The sequence below is a fragment of the Danio aesculapii genome, chromosome 17, assembly GCF_903798145.1.
Source record: "Danio aesculapii chromosome 17, fDanAes4.1, whole genome shotgun sequence".
Taxonomy (NCBI): Eukaryota; Metazoa; Chordata; class Actinopteri; order Cypriniformes; family Danionidae; genus Danio; species Danio aesculapii.
Genome location: NC_079451.1, coordinates 19,783,193 through 19,807,425, shown reverse-complemented (window position 1 = coordinate 19,807,425; position 24,233 = coordinate 19,783,193). Strand labels below are relative to the sequence as shown.

General features: G+C 36.2%; 1 protein-coding gene across 1 annotated transcript in view; it reads right to left on the bottom strand.

Moving 5' to 3' along the window:
- Window positions 1-23,022, bottom strand: part of kcnk2a (potassium channel, subfamily K, member 2a) — a 34,881-nt gene extending 11,859 nt beyond the window's left edge. The window contains exons 1-3 of the mRNA XM_056477187.1: window positions 22,717-23,022; window positions 12,447-12,564; window positions 1,246-1,406 (exon numbers count right to left, since the gene is read on the bottom strand). Coding sequence (XP_056333162.1) covers window positions 1,246-1,406; window positions 12,447-12,564; window positions 22,717-22,905 — 468 coding nt within the window. The 5' untranslated portion in view covers window positions 22,906-23,022. The remainder of the gene's footprint in view (window positions 1-1,245; window positions 1,407-12,446; window positions 12,565-22,716) is intronic.
- Window positions 23,023-24,233: the final 1,211 nt, after the last annotated feature.

The window sequence follows — 24,233 nt, the reverse complement described above, 5'->3', positions numbered from 1 at the left end:
TAAGGGCTCTTTTCTTTTATTGCATGTTTTTGGACTGTGAGAGGAAACTGGGAAACCCGGGGGAAACCCACGCGAGCACAGGGAGAACATGCAAGCTACACACAAAAAAATGTCGACTGGTCAAGTAAGGACTTTTAACCAGTGACATTCTTGCTGTGAGGCAACCGTGTTAACCACTGGACTGCCGTGTCGCCCAAACTGGGAAAAGGAATAGAGGTGGGAGGACGGGATTCTTCAAGACAAAGACTCTGAGGTAAGAAACTGGTTATTCATATAGGAATCATCTGATTTGTGAATCATGTGTTAGCTAATGCGGGACTTGCCATGGACAATTATTAGCACGCGATCCTCTCGAAATTAGTTTATAAATACACTTCACTTAGATATTTGCAGTAGAAAACAAGACAAAAATCCTGAGGAAGAACTTTTTCACAGTGTTATCTTAAGGTAAAGTATTAAGGTAATTTCAAACCTTGAAGTGAATAAATCTGAGTGAAAATAAATAACTTAAGAAACACGTTTTTACACAGTAACAAAAGTGCACTCAACTTAAAATAATTGGTTATATTTTGCTTCGACTCAGTTACAGTAAGTTTTGTTTACTTCATTTACATACTTTAGTATTTTCGACTTAAAATGTGTACATGACAAATTTAAATATTTGACCCAACTACAGATTTCAAGTAACCTTGACTTGCAAAGTTTAGTGTTAATAGGTTAACTTACATTATCAAGTAAGTAGAACTTGCCAAGTTTAGTTTAAATACATTAACTTACATTTTTAAGTTATCCGTACTATTATTTAAATTTACTGAACTTAATCTAGCAGATTTTCTACACATTAGCCATAGCAAAGACAACCAAATACATTACACATTTTATTTACTTTCGATGTAACAATTACACACAATCTACTTACAATATTATTGTCTTCACAAAATAATTTTTCTTATAAAGTCATTTTCCTTAAAAAAATTTGTCCTTACAAATAAATTATTAAAACAAACTCAACTCAACATACGTTTTTAAGTTGAGACGACAAACATTCTAGTTAGGTCAACTTACAGACTAGTTAGCACAGTGAAAACTTACCATGTTAAGTGGAATTAACAAATTCAGAAACTGCAAGTTAACTTACAAAACATGTTGAAAAAACTACAATGTGGAATCATTTTCTACAATGTACCTTCATAAAACCTGCAGAAGCCCTGTAATGACTTTAGCCAGATAGAATGAAACACTCACCACAAACATCTTTTCCACTTTGGCGATTCCTTTGCCAAATATGGTTCCCAGCTGATCGCCCACTCCAGCCAAGAGAAAGCCAAAGAGTGGGATCCCCAGCAGGGCGTAGATAATGCAGAAGATCCTGCCTCCTTCTGTGTGTGGAGAAACATTTCCAAACCCTGCACAAAGTGAAGTCATTTTGTCAAAAAAAAACCTTATTTTAGCTCACCAAAAGTTAGTAAGGCATTTTCTGACCATTGTGTTGAGTCAAAATGATCGTTTTCAGCAAAATGGTTTAAATCACACTTCCCAAGTGCTCTTGAAAGATCTTCATTTGATCTGCTGGACAGAGAATTTAGGTTGGGACAATTTGTTTTTCTGTCAGGAAACATTAGAGCTGAATTATCCTGCACGCAGTCCACCAGTGAAGACTGCTTCAGTGCTTATATTTAGCTCCAGTACAAGAGCAAAGCAGATCAAATCATTACATCGATGTAAATGTGATAAATGGGAGGTAATTAGGTTGAATTTCAGCTGTGTAAATCCATTGATTTTAAAATGTATTCAGGTCTCACACAAAGAATCAGTGCAACCAGGCTGGGTCACAGTGATGTGAGGTAAATTACATGCTATCAAACTCACGAGCAAATGGCCTTTTTTCAACCTCTTGATTAAAAACAAAAGAGTGTCGGGAAGTTTTACAGTAATCAGATTAATGGAAAGGATTCAAACCCTTTGTGTGTTTTAATTTTTGTCTTTAATTAAAGCACTTTTTTGTGTAAAGCACAATTTTCTGAATTTGAGCAATTGAGCTATTCTGTGCTGTAACATGCACTGAAAAAATAATGTATGGGGTAAATTTAAACAAACAAATAAAAATGTAACAATGTTTAATTTAATTAGCTTGTTTAAATTCAGCCCCAATAAATTGTTTACCACCACTTACCTTAAACAAAAGTAAATCTAAGGAATCATCTTTGAATCATTTTTTTTCAGTGTGAATGCAAAGAAAAGGTTTAAATTTCAAACTATAGTCTCTCACACAACCTGTCCTGCATTTCCCAGAAGCATTGTAAGGCTGTGTAGATCGTAAAATGATTGTGCAGCTGATCTTAACGTTACAACCAGTTTCCCAAAAGCATCGTAACTGAAGTAGCACTTAGAAAAATCATTGCAGATCTACGACTGGAGTAAGTGTAAAAGTGCCATGTGCGTCATAAGAAGAAAAAGTTCTGACGTCACCTGCTTGACAATTGACAGATTACACTTGTAAATTTACTCAAGTACAGTGTGATTGTAATTAAAGATTTTGATTGTACTTTATACTTTTTTACATTTACAATTAAAATGATCAGAAAACAAACAGAAATAGAAAAACACATCTAATTTTAATGACAAAAAAAATGAATGAAAGAATTAGAAAATATCTTTGAAAGACTTGGAAAAAATATGTAAAAAAATCCAAACAATTAATGACTTTCAAAACCATCCATGTGTTGGCCATTTCCTATGCATAACCTTATGTACTGTCACTTAAAATGTTTCCCCCGGCCATTTTGCCAGTGTCTCAACTAGGCATGGGAAGATTTTCAAGGTTTACCACGGTTTGAAAAAGTCAAGGTTTTTAAACTGCCAAAACTTTCTGTTATACCGTTCCTACAGTTTATGTAAGTTTTTTTTGTCTTTTTAATGTGTTTACAACTTTGTTATTTAGTTTTTTAGGGCAACATCTCCAGCTGAAAAGGACCCTCCACATCAAAAGCTACTGTTCCAAAATATTTTAAATGTTTTTTAAAATAAAATATATTGTGTTCAGTGGGGTGTTCATTACAGCGCCTCTCGCCATACCCTATTGCTGCGTGACGTGTATGCATGTGGTGAATGGGCGTAACCTGAAGCGTTTGTGATCTCATTAGCCCAGATGTATTTTTTGTAGTCCCCAAATTTGTTTGCTGTAGGCTTTGCTAAGCTAACTCTGTAAAAGCCAATGTCTCTCTTTGCATTGAACTTTGAGCGCATTAAATTCAGAGATGTTGTTTAAAGTTTAAAATATGATATCATAGTGGACCACCCCTTAAAGACCCCGTAGAAAGCCTGATTTTCGGAAAAAGATCATGGAATTGCAACAACCTTGCACCTTATCTTTGTCCTGAGCATATGAGGGTAGTAAATGACATTCCGACTCATCAACAAAAAAATGTATGGTTGCAGTTCACTAAATGACCACCGGTCACTAAAACAAGGGTTTCTGATTTGTCCAGTGTTGCTTTATGTAACGACCCTAGTCTAGGGCAGCAATGACGTAATATCAATCAACACTGGACAAATAAAATCACTTTTATGAACATTTGGAATCGGCTAAATTCAATTTAGACCCTTTAAATTCTAATTGAGTAAGAAATTTAATTCAGCACATTCAAATGCAAGACTATAAGACAGCAAGAATACCAGTGATTGTGGTAGTGCTGGCACAGCAGGAATTTAAGCAATTACGAGAAGAAAAAGTCATCCCGAATAAACCACAGCAGTAGGAGACGTTTCTTCAAGAGCCTCCATCCAATTACTCCTCCATCTTCCTTGAAACTCATTAACCGGCCTCAATCACTCCTCATGCAATCTGTCTTCTAATTAAATCAAAAAACCTTGAAAGAGCCATAAAAATCAGTTCCCTGTGAGACAACGTTAATTAAACATAGGCACAACGGACGCAAAACAAGTGTCTTTAACCGTAGTCTTTTGGAAAAAAAAATGATGCCCATATGCTCATGGTTGGTTGCAAGCATCATACTTGTTCCAGAAGATTAACTAAAATGAGTTAAGTTTCTCAGCATTAAAAATTGATGATGTGTGTTAATGGCTTGAGCATTTCTGTTTTCCCCTGATGAAAACTACTGTAGGCAGACTCGTCATTGTTCGGATAACATCTCATTTCCTGACATTAAATGGAAACAAACAACATGTAATAATGAATAAATCATTTGGCAGAGGCCTAGATAAGGAACCAAACTGGCAACCGGTGCGCCAAATTCAGCCTGCTAATCATGTCTGCAGTCTGTTTGATTATGCAGAAATACACATGTAAAAATACACCAGCACTTATTTGCATGTCATTTTAAACACAAATGACTTGATGGAGACACATTTATAAGTGTAAAAAGACATGAGCCACAGGAGTTGATGCAGTTGTACGTCAGCATATGTGTCTTCCGCAATTAACAAGAAATCAAGTGTTTTATTCTTCCTGCATAACAGATGTGTCTCATCTGATCTCTCTGTAAAAACTGAAGGTGTAACATGCAGACAGTGTGCCTGCTTCTACTGTGACTCAACACTCTTGATCCTGGGCTGTGATGAGCCCAGACAAAATGTTGCAAGATGTGTTTCAAATGTAGAAGGCGGCGCTCAGATTATGCAGGACTTGAGGAGCTGGGAAGGCCATTCTTTGTGTTCTTTTTGAAGAATTCTTTTGTCTGATGAGACAGGTATATTATGTGTTTAGTGCAAAAATACACTTGAAGATTCAGACACTGCCCTTGCCGTTCAGCCTCTGGCACCCGGACTGCAGCTCTACACAAGGCGTTTGGCCATAGGAGAAATGGTCGTGCCCAACTGGGCCTGGTTTCTCTTGAGGTTTTTTAATTCTTCACCTTCGCCAATTGGTAAAGTTTTTTCCTCGCCGCTGTCGCCACTGGCTTGCATGGTTCAGGATCTGTAGAGCTGCGCATCGATGGATTTGCTCTTCAGTGTTTGGACTCTCAGTAGTGAATATTAAACCACACTGAACTGAGCTAAACTGAACTGAACTTAAACTCTGAAAACTGAGCACTGTTTAAATTGACTATGATCTTTTATGTGAAGCTGCTTTGACACAATCTACATTGTAGAAGCGCTATAGAAGGTGAATTGAATTTAATTAAACCTTTTGGGGATCTTTGCCATTTTTTGTTCTTCAAAGACAAATTTAGAAATTTTCAGTATATAAAGTAGGGCTGCACGATACTGAAAAAATCTGACACTGCAATATTTATAGTTGCGATAAACTGTATGTCATAGGTCTCAAACTGCATTCCTGGAGGGCCGTAGCTCTGCACAGTTTTGCTCCAACCCTAATTAAACACAGCTGATTAACACAGCTATTAAGCATGTGTGAGTTGAAGGTGGTTGGAGCTAAACTGTGCAGAGCCGTGGCCCTCCAGAAATTGAGTTTGAGACCAGTGCTGTATCTACAATTTCACTAAATGTTTAAATAGCACTATTTGGAAAGAATTTATAGTCACGTTTTATTTTAACGTTCACTTCTCGCTATTAGCAAACCATTAACTATGACTTTTACTTAAATAAAGTAACTCCTAATTTGCTCCTTATTAATAGATATTAAGGTTGCTTAGATATTGGGTAAGGACGTAGAATAAGATCATGCAGAATATTTAGTATATAAGTACTAATAAGCAGCCAATATCTCAATAACATGCACGCTAATAAGCAATTATTTAATAGTGAGCATTTGTCCCTAAAGTGTTACAAATTGTATTAATTTAGATTGTTTGGGATGAATCTATAGGGAAGTGAATGATGCATAAAATATAATAAACAAATTGCAAACATACATAAATACAATAAAGCAAAGATGTGGCACAGTCACCAGCGATCTAGCCCATGCACGCTGAAGAACTACAAATCTGCCAGCAAAAGAACTACAAGATCCAGTCATGCACCACTCACACACCTGCCGTAGATCGTGTCTGATTGCAAACACTCACAGCTGAAGCCGCTCATGAACTGATTACATGGACTATAAAGTCAGCACACAAACACACAAAAGTTGCTGAGTCTTGTTTAAAAAAAAAGTCTTACAACGTGTTTTCCTTGCCTTCCGTGTTTTTGATCCTTGCTTTGTTTTGTTTGTTTTACCCTGTCTGCTGCCTGCCTTTTGACCATTTGCCTGTGTATTTGACTACGATTCTGAATTGGCCTGTATACATCTGTTTGCCCCTGTGTAGACAGTTTCTTGCCTGACCATTCTCTGTTCAATAAACCCTGCGTTTGGATCTGCACCACTCCTTTGTCCAGCGTCACTTCACATTACAAAATGAAAGCGAAATAAGCAAGTATATAAATGTAAAAATTGTAAATATAATGCAATAAAATTATTCTTTATTAGGAGTCTTGTGTCTGAATACTTTAATCTCTCTCAGGTCTTTAAAACATGCAAACTATAAAATGTAACTTCGTGGTGGTTAAACTCTGCAGTGATTCCACAAATCTTGTCTTCTGAACATTTGCTCAATATATAACCCTCACTCGACATTGCATATCTAAGCGATCTGACTATTGCAGATGCATACATTCTGATATCGATACTGAAACAATATATTGTGCAGTCCTAATATAAAGTGTGCAAAAGGAAACACAAAATGGCAAAAAGTAGCTCTTTAGAATATTCAAATGTTTTGGACCCTCAAGAAACAAACTGCTGTTTTAAGAACTGTTTACTAAATGTTTCTTTGTGGAACGCGTTTCTATTGCATTACTATGAAAACCACCTTTTAGAATCACATTTTACAGTTCAAATAAACCATTTAATTTAATTTAATTGTTCCAGAGTAACTGGCGGTTCATTCTGCTGTGGCAACCACTGTTAAACAGTAAATAAGACAACGGAAAGTGAATGAGCGAGTGAGGGATTTCAAGTTACGTGAAATTATTATTATTACCATCATCATTATTACTATTGACCTTATTTCATTATTACTATTGGCTGTACTGCATATTGAAAAGGGTTACAAGAGTAAACAAAATTGATGATTGAGAATAATTTGAGGAAAAGAAAGTTAAATCAGCATTAGATAAAAAAAAAAATCTATTTAGTATGAGGAACACACAATTTAAGTCTGAATTATTACACCCCCCTCCTCCCTTTAATTTTTTTTTTCTCTTTAAATATTTCCCATATTACGTTTAACAGAGCAAGGAAATTTTCACAGTATGTCTGACAATATTTTTTTTTCTGCAGAAAGTCTTATTTGTTTCATTTCGGTTAGAATAAAAGCCGTTATTCATTTTTTAAAAACCATTTTAAGGTCAAAATTATTAGCCCCTTTCAGCTATATTTTTTTCGACTGTCTACAAAACAAACTATCGTTATTCAATAACTTTCCTAATTGCCCTAATCTGTCTAGTTAACCTAATTAACCTAGTTAAGCCTTTAAATGTCACTTTAAGCTGTATAGAAGTGTCTTGAAAAATATCTAGTCAAATATTATTTACTGTCATCATGGCAAAAATAAAATAAATCAGTTATTAGAAATGAGTTATTAAAACTATTATGTTTAGAAATGTGTTAAAAAAATCTTCTCTCTGTTAAACAGAAATTGAGGAAAAAAATAAACAGGGGGGCTAATAAATCTGACTTCAACTGTATTCACTATTAATGACTTTTGCCTCAATAAACTAGTTTCAGCAGGTAAGTTTAATAGGTATAAGGGCTGTAGAATCCTTTCAAAGTAATTTATGACCCACACAATTATTTATCTGGACATTTCAGACTATATTAATCATTTTGGTTGCCAAATCCTAAAGTTTTGGATTTTAAAATATATGTTTACTAGCTAAATAATGTTTTAATTAGATAAGATAACAACAATGACAAAAGCAACTCATTTTTCAACAGTATGAAAAATCTCATGAACACATCCTTGAGACATAACTATTATGTGTGAATAACTTTTCTAAGTGAAGCGATAAACTACCACCTATATCTCAGTCCAATCAGTTCAGAAACCAAATGAACGTCACATGCTGCCTTTGAGCGCACTCAGCACCAGTCAGTTTGACACAAGGAGAATAAAATGTCATGCCACCCTCATTAGAGAAGTAGCAGTACTTACTGGATGACTGACGCAAAACTGATGCAACAACAGTGTCTGAATGAGCTTAATTGGCACACAAGTGTGTCTTGAACACGGGCAAAGAGACGACACTCATGCGCTGATGGCTGAGCATTAGTGAATGCCATGCCCTCAGCTACAGATGACCGCAGAAGGGCCCTTCAGTGTGTATGTGTGTGTGTGAGCACCTGGTTTTTATCATGTCATCGTGACCAAATGCCCCCACAAGTATAGTAATGCCAGCCCTTTTTGACCTTGTTTTGGGGATTTTTTTGTCCCCATGAGAAAAACGGTTCATAAAGCACACGGAGCGGACTATGTTTACGGGTAGTGGACAGAATATAGACAGAATCTACAGTCTGTAAAGTATAAAAATCATTACGTCTATGAAAAGTCTCCCTAAAAATGACTGTGAGTGTTTGTGTGTGCTTGTTAATTAGTATGGACAGAAGGAGCTGACAGGTTTCCATTAAAATCACAATAAATGCTGTTTTGTCAATCTGGGTGATTTAGTTGCCTATTGGTCAACAAATAAGCAGTTGTAGATTTGAAGGTCAATTCTTGCAATGACTTCTCTGGGTGACACAAACATAAAGAAAAGATTATAGGTGGATGTGGTATTTTGAAAAATACTAAAATATGAATAATTGTGTTTGTGATAAGTCTGTTTTTAACCATCTGTGGTCTGAGGTGATTTTGGGACCCCTAAGATTCTGTTTTTAGGGCCCCTGGTTTGACCTGCCCTGACATTTGTTCTTATTTAGGCTACTTATTACATAGTATTGGCCAACATTTTTGTATTCAGCACAAGCTGTGCTACAATAATATGTGCATAATATGGATGTCGACGCTTGCATTTTTTTAGAAATTAATATTATGAATATTAGGTTTTGGAAAAGAAATGTAGCTGAAATAAGGTCCATGAAAACACACTAAATGGGCCTGACTTTTGAGTAACCAGACTTGTAGGCTAGAATATTTACTTCACAATCATGTGAAAATTATTTTGTTCTCTCGTTCAAATAAAAAATTACAATGATTTACATTTTGTAACCAGTCAGTTTTTGGGTCAGCACTGCTGTATGGGTGGGAGTGACAATGACCATGAATAATTCACACCTGGAGAGACAAAAGACACTCTCCCACTGGCTAATGTTCACCCATCAAGGGCAGCCTAAAGAAATTGTGGACGATTGTAACAACTAAGCCAAAGTAGCTGGTGAGTGTGGTCGCAATAAAAATAACTAGATCAGACTGAGAAACTAGACATAGTGTTGGTTTCATACTGATTACTTTATCAAACAATATTTGTTTTCAACATGACTGCATTAAAAGTCACTTCAATATACAGTATGTCTCATGTCTGTGTGTCTTGTTTTCATTGAGTTTCAGTACATTTTTAGTGATGCTTTTCTAAAAACAGTTAACAGAGAGGCAAAAGCAAACACTGTTTATTTTCCTTATTTTGCAAAACCACACACTTTTGTTGTTATTGTGAGTGTGCAAAAAAAAGTAGACACCTAAAGGTTTAAATGGTGTAATTTGTGCAACCAAGTTCAACAGATCAATATTCTAAGTGTCTTTTGCATTGATAAGAAAAAAAAGATGCTAGTCATGAGATCTCAGAGGTTTAACAAACATTTTAAAAAACTATTTAAGCATTAAAAATATCCAAGTATGAAAAAAAATTGTGAGAAACTTAATATTTTTTTATTAGCTGAGATTGAGTAAAATGTTGATATTTGTTTTAGTCTATAAAGGTCAAATAATTTTTTTTCCAAATAGTAATAAAAAAAGAACATTGCCATCTAGATAATTTTTTTAATATATTACTTATACATGTTTTTCTTCATCCTATGTTTTTCCTCACACAATAACAGTTGAAAATTGTGATTAAAATTATTACACCACCAAATTTTGATTTCCAACCTTTTAAATTAAAACGCTGGAAGTTTGCTGTCCAAAAATGAATATAAACCCTTTTTATTATTTTTAAAAATTAAATCTATATTTAAATATGGTGTAAAGACGCATTTACAGTTCTCCAGTCTTCAGTGTCACATGATTCTTCAAAAGTCATGCTGATGTTCTGATTTTTTACAGAAGAAAGACTTCTTAATAAGCTGCTGAACATTTTTAATGCATCAGAGAAGTATTTGACAAATATAAAGCCTAAATGAATGTAAAATAACATAACTAATTTGAAATACTTAGAAAATACATTTTATAGATGTCTTAACATTATACACTTCCTGACAAAAGTGTTGCCATCAATCCTAGTTGTAAAAGCAACAAATAACAACTTGACTTCTAGTTGATCATTTGGAAACGTGGTTGAGCTGCATCCCAGTCATCACAAATACTGCAGAAGACTATCAGAACCCGCATGGACCCAAGATTCTTACAGAAATCAGTCAAGTTTGGTGAAGAAAAATCATGGTTTGGGGTTACATTCAGTATAGGGCGTGCAAGAGATCTGTAGGAGCGGATGGCAACATTAACAGCCTGAGGCATCAAGACATTTGTGCTGCCCATTACATTACAAACTACAGGAGAGGGCAAATTCTTCAGCAGGATAGTGCTCCTCATACTTCAGCCTCCACATCTAAGTTCCTGAAAGCAAAGAAAATCAAGGTGCATCAGGATTGGCCAGCCCAGTCACCAGACATGAACATTACTGAGCATGTCTGGGATAAGATGAAAGAGGAGGCACTGAAGATGAATCCAAAGAGTCTTGATGAACTCTTGGAGTCCTGCAAGAACGCTTTCTTCGCCGATCCAGATGACTTTATTAATAAGTTATTTGAGTCATTGCAGAGATGTATGGATGCAGTCCTCCAAGATCATGAGAGATACACAATATTAATTCTTTTTCCACTGCACCATGACTTTATATTCTATACTGTACATTATTTCTGTTAAGTGACAAGACTTTTGTCTAATCAGAGTCAGATCTCACTGTCCTAATTAAATAATAAAAAACTCAAGGCATGATCATATTTAATTTTAGTAAAACAAGTGTAATCTAGAGGCCTTTGCCTTTCAATAAGCCACTTCTGATCAACTAAAAGTCAAGTTAGTATTTGTTGTTCCTTAAACTTGGATAGGCAACAAGACTTTTCAGGTAGTGTAGATGTCGCTTCATTAATGTCACTTTTGATCAATGTAATGCTTGGCTGAATAAAAGCAATCATTAGCAATCAATGATGTGATGGGAAGCAGAACTACAACATCGTCCTCTACAAATCTGCATAAAAGGTCAATCTATCAGATGTGTTGGGTTCATTAATTGCTCTTCATACTTGACAACCTAAGCAGCAGCACTCTGGGGACTGATGAAGGACAGTTTGCTTTTCAATCCTGTACATGGCTCGACTACAGCATGTTTCAAAGGTGTCATGCATGTGTATTCACGAATGCTCAGAACTGTCTAAAGGAGTAATCAAACTTCAGTAATTAAGCTTATAAAACAATGTTTAACTATTCACCATTTCCTAAACATGCTTAGCTAAAATGAAAGATGTAGCTGCTGATTATTTACTAAGAGTTCAAACCATAATATGTGGAGACCTTTGTTATTGTTTAAATAACTGTTATTAGGTGCGACACTATAAGTGCATGAGGCATTCATAGTAAAAGATATAGTAGAAATATCTGCAGTTCCCCAATGAACCATTCAGTGAACATTTATTAACAGAATAAGCGTCTTTTCTTTTAAAATGTAAGCTGTTTAAAAACATTTGACCAACTCTGAGCTTTGAGCGATATTGTAGGCACGCATCCAAAAACTGACTGAACAGTATGCAAACCCTAAAAGAATGCTGTAATTAACATATTTTCTGTTTAATTAATCGTGACAGCAATAACTTAAATATCTAAATAAGATTTTCTACTTTTGGCCTATTAGTTTGACTGTCACATCAGCAGAGATAACCCTGTTTCATCAAGCAGCTTTTGTCATATTAATGAAATGATGATGAATTAATGATGAAGTTCAAAAAGTCGCAAATCAATTAAAGAATCTGTCTTCACATTGACCTTATTCTTTCATGCAAGAGCGGCCGCAGCCATTGGAAACTTATTAGCTTGAGACTTCTTGTCTCATTCACTCATACTTTGCCATAAAAAACAGCTCCTTCGGGTGCAATATCATGCAGATTGATATTGCAGAATAGTATTTTATTTTATATATTATTTTATAGAATTATTTCATTTCTATTTTTATGTATAGTCATAAATAAATAAAGCAAATAAATCAGAAATCCTAAAACAATTGCAGAAAAGAGGTTACTTCTTCACTGCAGAAGAAGGTGAATAGAGTACAGCAGATACCTATAGTAGTGATGACGGTCCCAGCAAAGAAGAAGGAGCTGCTGAGGTCCCACATGCTGCTCTCATTGGAGGGGTGACCGGATGGATTGACCCCGGCCCGGATAGCAAACACCACTTGCTGCGAATGAGAGAACACATTTCAGTAATAAATCCTTAAAAGTGCCACAAGCCTCTTTAAGCTTACGCTCTATAAACATCTAAAAACAATATTCATTGTCCTCCACTAACATTGTCTAATATTCTCTTTCTGAAATATGCATGTTTGGCCACGGCCATATAACCCTGCAGCCCAAGATAGGTTACTCACTGAAGCTGAGCAGGGCTCAGCCTGGTCACTACCTGGATGGGAGACTACATGGGAAAACTAGGTTGTTGTTGGAAGTGGTGTTAGTGAGACCAGCAGGGAGCGCTTATGCTGCAGGCTGTGTGGGTCCGAATGCACCAGTTAAGGGATGAGGACACTATACTGTCTGTGAGTGTCATCTTTCAGGTGAGACGTTAAACCAAGATACTGACTTTCTGCGGTCATTAAAAATCCCATGTAAAGAGTAGGGGTGTAACCCCAGTGTCCTGGCCGAATTCCCTCCATCGGCCTTTATCGATCATGGCTTCCCAATCGTCTCATTCCTCTGCATTAGCTCTATCAGTATCTCTCCACTCCCCCAATAGCTGGAGAGAACCCCCCCCACCCCTCGTGATTGTGAAGTGCGTTGGGTATATGGTCTTATGCAATAAATACACCTTACATTACATCTGACTATAATGTATATATAAATGTGCACCTTTTGTAAACCTGCTTCCTACACAAAAAGTTTTGAACTGAACTGAACTGAATTGAGCTTATAGTTAGTTCCGGCAGGACATGTCAGTCAAGCTTGTACTTGTAAGCTCATGAATTGTACCAATCCAGTTCTCACATCTATGCCAGATAAAATGTATTTAAATGATATATAGTGCATCCAGAAAGTATTCATAGCGCTTTACTTTTTCCACATTGTTTATTTTACAGTCTTATTCCAAAATGGATTAAATTCCTTTATTTCCTCAAAATTCTACATACAATAGCCCACAATGACAATGTGAATTTAATTGTTGCAGATTTATTAAAAATAAAAAACCTGAAAAATCACATGTACATAAGTATTCACAGCCTTGGCCATGAAGTCTATATTGTGCTCCGGTACATTCTGTTTCCACTGATCATTCTTGAGATGTTTCAGCAGCTTAATTGGAGTTCACCTGTGGTAAATTCAGTTAATTGGACGTGATTTAAAAAGGCATACACCTGCCTATATAAGGTCCCAGGGTTGACAGTGCATGTCAAAGCACAAACCAAGCATGAAGACAAAGGAATTGTCTGTAGACCTCCGAGACAGGATTGTCTCAAGGCACATGGGTGGGGAAGGTTACAGAAAATTTTTTGCTGCTCTGAAAGTTCCAATGAGCACAGTGGCCTCCATCATCCGTACGTGGAAGATGTTTGGAACCACCAGAACTCTTCCTAGAGCTGGCCGGCCATCTAAGCTGATTGATCGGTGGAGAAGGGCCTTGGTCAGGCAGGTGATCAATAACCCAATGGTCACTCTGTCTGAACTCCAGCGTTCTTCTGTGGAGAGAAGAGAACCTTACAGAAGGACAACCATCTGTGCAGCAATCCATGGTTCATCTTCCAAGGGACAATGACCCAAAACACAATGCCAAAATATCAATGGAGTGGCTTCACAACAACTCTGTAAATGTCCTTGAGTGGCCCAGCCAGAGCCCAGACCTAAATCCTATATATATATATATATATATATATATATATATATATATATATATATATATATATATATATATATATATATATATATATATATATATATATATATATATATATATATTATTTAAAAAGACTCAACGCTGTAATATCTGTCAAAGGTGCATCAAGGAAGTATTGAGCAAAGGCTGTGAATACTTATGTACATGTGATTTTTCCAACACAATCTCACTGCAATTTGCAACTTTTTGATTTAGTGGCTAATTCGTATGAATTCTTACGGTCTAATTTGTACAATTTAGTACAATTTGCTCATCCCCAATAACGATTGGGTTTAGGGGTGGGGTTAGGTGCCACGCCTCCTTTTTAAAATCGTACAATTTCGTACGACTGAACTCTTTTCTGAACGTTTTCTTGTAAGATCAGGCCGGATATTTCAGGTTTTTTATTTTTAATAAATTTGCAACAATTTCAAAAAATCTTTTTTCACATTGTCATTATGGGGTATTGTGTGTAGAATTTTGAGGAAATAAATTAATTTAATCCATTTTGGAATAAGCCTGTAACATAAATAAATGTGGAAAAAGTGAAGCACTATGAATACTTTCTGAATGCACTGTATCTAGTCTCTCCTCACCAATTCTGCACTCCCTCCACCATCCCCAACTCCTCCTAGCTTATTTCTGATATCTGTTCGAAGTGTTTGTTTAAGGAGTATTAATGTTTAAGGACATGAATTCTGTATTATACATCTATGCAAGTCATAGTTGCAAGGCACGCTATAATTTAAATACTGAGTTCAACTGTAATCATCCAAGAACACATTTCCAAACAAAATGTAAAAACAACTTTGTTTGCCTTTGTCTTCTGTGTGAGATGAGACTGCACATTTACTATGGTGTGTTGCGCTGCTGACTCTAATAGCAATATGTCGTACTGCATGTAGTATACGCGCATCATGACCTGTTTTTGGCTATCTTGGGACCATTTCTGCCTATTAAGGATGAGAGAGCTCTCTGATTTCATCTAAAATAGCTTAATTTGTGTTTTGAAGCTGAATGAAGATTTATTGGGATTGGAACGACATGAGGGTGTATTTTTTTGGATGAACTAACACTTTAATATGTTATGCAAAGACAAATACTTTTAACAATAACACATTTTTTTCATGACCATTTACCTAGGGTGCCAATATTAGAGAACTTTGCCATTATAGTTCACCCAAAAATGACAAGTCATCGTTTACTACCTTCTCATGTCATGTCGACTGTAATTCTTAGATGTATTCTGCCTTCAACAAAAGCAAGAAAACATTACAGGGTCAGAATGACATAAAGGTGAGCAAATAACACATTTTCAGCAGTAGAAGCATTGCATGAACATAGGACAGGTTTATTTAAAAACTGACATCTGCATTTCACATTCACCTTTTCACTGTATTCGCCATTTCAACAATGCTATTTCCAGCTGCTATTGTGCACAGAGGGATGTAACAGGTTTACATGTGAAGCAGACTGTATGGCGGGCTCCAAATGCCCTCATTCAGGGCCTCCAACAAACACACAGATCTGTTCTTTATCAGTGCTCTACAGCATCTCTGGATTTTACGTCACACATTACTGTCTCAGCTGGAGGTTAGGACAGAATTTGGTCTGTAATTTAATTTACCGTCGAATCCGTTATAGTAAAGGGCTGCCTTATCAAATGTGTGCGCCTGTGTTTGTGCAGAGAGATAATCTCATTCGTTTTATTCTGAAGAATAAGAAAGAGGTGCATTTGAGATCAATATTTTTGCTTAAGACCTAAAGTAACTTAATGCTAGCTGAGATGGAATTGACTGTAAAAATTAACTGATGTGTAGCTTTTTAAAGAGATTTTTCATCTATTTTACACTTTAAGTAATAATGAACTTGTAAAAAGAGTGAACACAAGGTCAAAGCTTTGCTGGATTTGTTCTGTTCTTATTTCACGAGTATGCAGAGACTGAACTAAGTGAAGAGCAAATGGTGGAGCTGTCCAGGGTCCTTAACTCATAACTCACTCGCTCTTTCTTTCCCAACTAATAAACTTGACATGGGGTTGTGCATGACATACACATGAGGACATGCAATATACAATGTGCAAAAACAGAAATTGTCATTGCAAAATTGCAAAAAGTGCCACTTACATGCTGTTGTAGTGTTTAAGTAATTGAATTATATATTTTAAGGGAATTGTATGGAGAATTGCATTTGTAAACAGTTGCATTCATATAATGTCCAAATAACAAAATATTAAATTGTGAAATTATAAAAGCTGCAATCAATGTTCAAATATCAGAAAATGTAAGTGCAGTTCATTTAATATAACCATTGTTTTGGATATTTAGGAAATCCATTTTTTTTTTCAATTTGTCTTTAATATTTAAATATTCAATTCTTTAATATTAAAAAAAAAAAAGATTTCTTAAAATTACTAAGAAACTCCAGTTTTAGTCATTTCCATTAATTTATATTTTTGCAAGTGTACTCTTCAATACACCACATAAAAACATGATATCTGAAAATAACTAAATAAATTAAGTATCTATTTTTAATAAATAAACTCTTCAAGAGGCAGCACGATGGCGCAGTGGGTAGCACAATCGCCTCACAGCAAGAAGGTCGCTGGTTCAAGCCTCGGCTGGGTCAGTTGGCATTTCTGTGTGGAGTTTGCATGTTCTCCCCGTGTTGGCGTGGGTTTTCACTGGGTGCTCTGGTTTCGGTGAATTGGGTAAGCTAAATTGTCCATATGTATGAGTGTGAAAGAGTGTGTATGGGTTTTTCCTAGTGATGGGTTGCAGCTGGAAGGGCATCCACTGTGTAAAATATATGCTGGATAAGTTGGCGGTTCATTCTGCTGTGGCGATCCCAGATTAATAAAGGGACTAAGCCGAAAAGAAAATTAATGAACTCCTCAAGAAATAATGTTGCCATTTGCACCCATAAAAACAAATACTCAAAGGTTACCGGTTATTCAGCTCTCTTCAAAATATCTTCTTATGTGTTCAACAAAAGAAAGAAACCGAAGCAGCTTTGTAACAAGTGAAGGGAGAGTAAATTATTACAGAATTTTCATTTTGGGTGAATTGTGGCTCAGTGGTTAGCAATGTCACTTCACAGCGAGAAGGTGGGCAGTTCAAGCAAAGACTATAGAATACGCAAGACATGTCACTGGTATAGTTTTGAATGGGGAAAAGTGTAACAGTCAATGTGGCGAACGAAGCCCCGCCTGCTGTAGACAGAGGATTCTCTGGGGGAAAAGCTCGGACCAGTTGTGTGCTTTTACAACAGTTTTTTGTGGTTAACAAACACACTGGAATCTCAGCGAATACGTGCTTCACAGACATAAGAAATATATACACATAAAGCTTGAAATCTGTGCTTTTAAATGAAACAACGACACTTGAAAACATAGTAATGTGTATGAAACCAACGCAAGGTACAGTCCATTCTGTCAAAAGCACCTCACATGACAGGAACTACTACAAACTTGTAAACAAAGAGTCACTGTCATTTCTGGAGGAGATTCGCCATCAAGAACAAGTTGTGAATACTTCAGAAGACCAACACACTCTGACGATCATTATTCAGAGGATGTTAATGTGTAGAACGGCCATAAATGAGGTTGGTGTCGGGATCTCATTCCTTCTGAGTGTTCATGCACATTAGCTGGGCAACCTAAAAAATGCCAGTTTTGTTTGATTTGAATGTTTAGAAATTAACTTCAGAGGGCAGTATGCTCAGGCATTCTGTCTGAATGGGGAAACATCAAATTCTCCAAAACTATTTGCCAAGCTTACGATTACATTACATATTTGGAATCATAAATAAAATTAAACAACTATTGTCTCATTAGTTGTTTAATTTTATTTATGATTCCAAATATGTAATGTAATCGTAAGCTTGGCAAATAGTTTTGGAGAATTTGATGTTTCCCCATTCAGACAGAATGCCTGAGCATACTGCCCTCTATCCCATCATACTGGGCATACTTTGGTTTAAGTCCGACCTGGGCCAGGTGCATACCTACCAACACTCCCATTGTCTCCCGTTGTCTCCCGTATTTCACACATATCTCCCGCCACCCTCCCATTTTGTTATTTCTCCTGGGAACCTCACATAATTTATATGGCCCTATCTAGTTACAAAAAAACTTTTTCTTCATATTTGTCAAGTTGCCAGATCTTGTATGAAGCTCATCACCTCACACAATTGACAATATATTAAAATCTCATGGCATTTTTTACTGCAATCTGGCCACATACACTATAACCCGGTTGTGCTGTTGATTTCTGCGTAGGTGGTAGATGCAGGATTTAAACTGCAGCGATAGCAACATCGGTAGTAGACCAGGGGTGGGGGGTTATTCTGCATTTGTCCTTCATCAGGTGTTTTACCACCATCGCCTCTGGGATAAAAAGCACTGGCAGTGTTCACCTGGTTCGTATGCCAGCCTTGAGCTTTAAAAACATATGCAAGAAAAAAACTGGGCACATTTTCACCCAGCACTGAATGAGTAATGTCAACACTGTCAAAACATCTGTATATCTGCAGCCAAAGGTTCTCCTAGTGATTCCTTCTCCTCCTCCTCCTCCTTCTCCAGCAGAGCTTAGCCAAAGGTAAGAGGCAAACAGAGGCCATTCTCTCCCCGGGGAGCTTTTCCTGTTTGCAAACATCTTCCACCTCAATCACCAGTGGCAGTGGCAAAGCAGCTTGGCAGGATTGAGCGTTTGTTCAGAGGTGTGTGAATGTGAATGTCCTAACAGCAATAATCAAGAGACGGGAAATAGGCCAATGCAACATGCTGGGATGCTATATATCTTGAAGGTTTAGGAGGAGGGGAATGAGGTGTTGCTACTTGCAAGGCATTAGAAAAAGTAGAATTATGGGCTGTCAGAGAACTACGGGAATATTTATTGGGAGGATGATACACTTTAAAGCACTACACAGCCTGTTTGACACACTATATTTTCTGGAATACAACTTAAAGAGGCAGTACACCCAAAAATGTACAAGTAAGATGGGGTAGAGAGTGGGTCTGGTAAAGGAGAACAACAAAGAAATCAAACTCTATTTCTTTTTTTTGTTGAACACAAACACATATATTTTGGAGAAAACTGTCCACTAGAACTAACAATTACACCACTGGGACAAACAAATGTCCACTATGTCCACTAGGACAAACAAATACTATCAAAGTCAATGGTTACTGGTTTCCAGCTTTCTTCATAATATCTTCTTTTGTGTTCAACAGAATAAAGAAAGTCAACAGGTTTAAAACGGTAAATGTTATGACAAAATCAGGTGCTTTCTTCACTGCATGTTTTCTCACTGCTGTAATTTAAGTTGTATGTTCTTTTTGTTATTGAGACTAAAGAGCACAGTGCATCAATACATTTAAAAACGTTAACTAACCCTATACCATCCTTAAAGTGGTAGTCCATCATAAAAAAAATATTTGGGAAGTTAATGGCTGTTTTTTTCCCCCAATATCCTTCCTTTGTGTTCAACAGAAAAAAGGAACCCAAACATGTTTGGAACAAGTGCAGGATGGTTAAATTGATGGCTGAATTTTAATGTTTGGGTGAAATACCCCTTTAAAAGAATTTCATACATTTTCTAACCAAAAAGCATGGTGGCTCAGTGGTTAGCAATTTCGCCTCACAGAAAAAAGGTCGCTGGTTCAAGTCCCGGCTAGGCCAGTTGGCAATTTGCATGTTCGCCTCATGCTAGTGTGGGTTTCCTCCAGGTGCTCCAGTTTCCCCCACAGTCCAAAGACATGTTGTATAGGTGAACTGAGTGAACAAAATTGGCTGCAGTGTATGTGTGTGAATGTGAAAGTGTATGGGTGTTCAGTACTGGGTTGCAGTTGGAAGCGCATCTGCTGCGTAAAACATATGCTGGATGAGTTGGCAGTTCACTCTGCTGTGGCGACCCCGGATAAATAAGAGACTAAGCTGAATGAATGAATGAAAAACTAAACACAAATCCTTACTTATCTGTGTTTTATTTCCCTCTAAATTCAGTTATGATCTTGGGCAACTTATAGTCAGGCAGATATAGACTTGTTTTCCAGAAAATACTGTGCACAAATCCAATAAAAAAAAATCCAATTTTCCTTTGAAAGTTGGAAAATAAATTAGCATTTATTGCTTATTATTACAATAAATTGTTTAAATATTGCTATTGCATAACCCATATTTTAATGTTTTAGTGTTTTTGTCCAGAATTTTTCTACCCCAATTTACATAAAAAAGCATTTTAATAAAAAAAAAACAAGTTAATGTCACACACACACAAACACCTAAGACATTTAAACAGTGGTGAGAACAATTAAGAATGTTTGCGGCGAACGCTAAAGCCTGTACTTACAAAATGTCACTTCATATTTAGTCTGCATTTGTACAAAGGTAAATACCACTGGCTTCAGAAGGCACAGCTAATTACTGATGTAATGTTAAGAGGCATTTTCATTTCCGCAAAGGTGAAATAGTGTCAAATGGACTCACTGAAGCTAATTTAAAAGAAAGTCAATTCAGACCTGACTGGCAGCACCCCAACGTTTAGCAGAGCATAGATTAAGTTTATATAGTTAGATTCAATGTGCAAAGTATACTTTGACAATCAGGGGGACAACTTTTTCAGTGATGTTAGTTTGTGTAAAACATGCTTCTGTGAACCAAATTTATATTCATTCATTCATTCTCCTTCACCTTAGTCCCTTATTTATCAGGAGTCGTCACAGCGGAATGAACCACCACCAAATTTATATACAGTCAGGTCCATAAATATTTAGACATCGACACAATTCTAACAGTTTTGGCTCTATACACCAACATAATTGATTTAAATTAAACGATGTGCTTTAACTGCAGACTGTCAGCTTTAATTTGAGGGTACATACATTCAACTCAGGTGAATTACAACAGTTTGCATTTGTGTCCTGTAAATACCTTCTAATTAAAGTTGACAGTCTGCAGTTCAAGCACATCTTGTTCGTTTCATTTTCAAATCCATTGTGGTTGGTGTATAGAACAAAACATTTTTTAATTGTGTCGATGTCCAAATATTTATGACCTAACTGTATTTAATTTAACTACATTTAATGAATTAATCAAACTTTGTTAACTGTGCAATTAAAGTGTTTTGAGGGATATGGAGTGTATTCTGACCTACAATAACCTTTGACTGGCTATTTCAGCAGATCTCTGATTCTCAAAGATTATCTAGTTTTAATACAAAACAAATGGTGATGCATTTGCATTCCTGCACCAATAAATGGACAACCATGAAACCATGATTGCACTTATTTTACTGTTTAACTTCCAAGTGCAAGCTGGAATCTATTAAAATATAATATACATCAAATTTTACGGCTATATGTTAAGACAAACACCTAATTTACAAGGAAAGTGTCTTGTGAACACTTTTGGTGTCTATTGGTGCACTAGATCTTCCAATTTCAGACTGTTGAGTTAGAATGCTGGACACGATTCTGTACACACAATAGTATAAACGGTTAATGTCAAATATATATTTATATTATCTAATATCTAATACTGTAATTATTAAAATTGTTTATTTATTACACAAATCAGAGCAAACTCACTATTTAAATGACTGAGCCTCCCAAACATCTTGCTTTTATTTGCTTTAGGGGGATTAAAACATTAATTAGAAAGATCAACCCGCCTGTAATTCACACCCTTGTTATATTAGCTAGAAATACCAATAGTATCTGGACGCAGACTTGAATTTGCAAGCTGAAGCTGCAAATCTCACACTTCCAATGTCAGACACAATGCACTTAATGGAGCTAGTGGCATCACTGTGAGGGGTAGGGTTAGGGGTGGGGTTAGGTGTGCGCATTAAAAGCATTGCATGCAGCTCGCCTTGCAACTACACCAAGTCTGCATCCCAGAGCCCTCTGGGAAATACAGTTACTTGAATATTTACAATTAACAGTTACTTGATGGCATTCTTCACATATAAAAATTAAGATGATGTTTTTTCATTGAAATAACACAAGTGCAATGCTTTCAGACATATTAACTTCAGAATTGTTACCAGACCATGTAGAATAAAACAAATATAACCGCATTGCTCAAACCCAAACTTAATAAACCCCTTAAAACCCAGACAATCTGATAATTTTCAAGTGATTTCTTCATGTTTCAATTGCTGTACATGCCAAACAGACCAGATTGTTGAGTATGTTTATGATATCCCTCTTATTTCAAGAATTGCCTCATATTTCAAAAACAGACTAACATCCCCCTCAGCCAATAAGTAGTTTTTTTCAGTCTCCAATAAATCAGAATTCACCCTGTTTCTGCCAACTTCAGAGCCGTCTGTATTGATTTTGCCAAAGATTACTCTATTCCTCCAACGTCCTGCAGTCTATACCCTTCAAATCAATATCCAGGCTATTTTTAACCATACAAACAAACACATTGCATTTTAATTTGAAGCGATTGGAGTCTGTCTGTACCTTGACCAGATCCTCCAGCTCTGAGGTGTTGACACAGGTGTGCATTGAGAGAAAGTGGATCTTCTCCTGGATGATGCGGTACTTCTGCAAGCCCTCCTCAGGCTGTTCCAGGGCTTTAAACACGGTGGCGCCGATGATCAGGTACAGGACCACCAGCAGGAAGATGGCCAGCACTGTTTTCCACTTCATCACGGTGGTTATGCTCTCACAATCATCTCCAGAGTTGTACACGATGGGCTTGGAGGAGAACGACAGCCGTGGTTTGGTGTTGTGCGTGGCTGATTTGGGATCTAAAAGATCAGGTGCAGCCACTGGAGGGAACAAAGGGGGAGAGGGAAAGAGAGTGAGAATGAGAGAGAGAGAGAGATGGGGGCTGTAAAAGATAGCATTATTCCATTTTAAAGAAATTATCGATAATAGAGCTTTAGTAATTCAATAAACATGACTGTATTGGTGTTTAAATAGACTGGCTTTATTTCTAGATGTTTATAGTTGTGTTTTGCTATGTCTTGGTGCACGGCCGAAAACACATTTATGTTTTTTACATGGAAGCATTAATAAATAATAGCAGGAGTGAAAGGCACTGACAGCTGCTGGGTTGTAAAAGGGTGATGAATTTGGTTTAGTTCTTGGATATAGTTTCATGCTTCAAAAATATTTCTTGTTTTCTGGAATCAAAGTCACTAAGCATTTAGAATTTGCTCAAAGGAAATATTATGTATCATATTTTCACAGGATATATTTTAAGCATTATTTTAGGCTATTTGAGAGGAATCTTATTAAAGATTCATAATTTCACACTGAAAAATGACTTGCAAATGTTAACATTAAATACAAATAAATGGAATTAGGGCTGCACGATATGGGTCATTCCTACTATTCGGTGCCATTTCAGGGTAGTAACTGTGCCTGAAAAATGTTTACATTTTCCAAGATTTTCTCATTTCAGTAGGAGTACTTATTAAACTATTAGAAAAACATAGTGGTCTAGCTCAGGGTATTACGGTTTAGCATTTTTAATAGGATTTTCACATGTAACTGAGGCCAAATGTCCCCCCATTACAGAACATTCTCGTCTCTTTTTAAAGGTGTTTAAAATAATAATTTACTGTATTATTTACATTTACTAGGAGATAAAATGTCCCTCACTTTACCCTGCATTATTCATTTTTAAAAGGTATTACTAAACAAGATTTATATAAAAAAGACTTGCTATAATTGATTGTAAATTTTATGTATTTCATTTAGTATTAAAAAAGAGACTGCAATGCAATTAAATGCTGTTTTTAAGTGACTTGATTTTGTCAGTTCTTTGGATGTAAGTAACTAGAAAACCATGTGATATATGTTGATTTTATTTAATTAATATGAAAAAACTACATAGTAAACGGGGTGGCGAGAGGAGTAACAGGGTGGACACAAAGTAAAAGGGTGGACATTATAATAAGAACTAAGGCAACTTGTTTGCCACACCCTCATTCATTATCAATAACAAAATGATGGTTACTAAATGATCA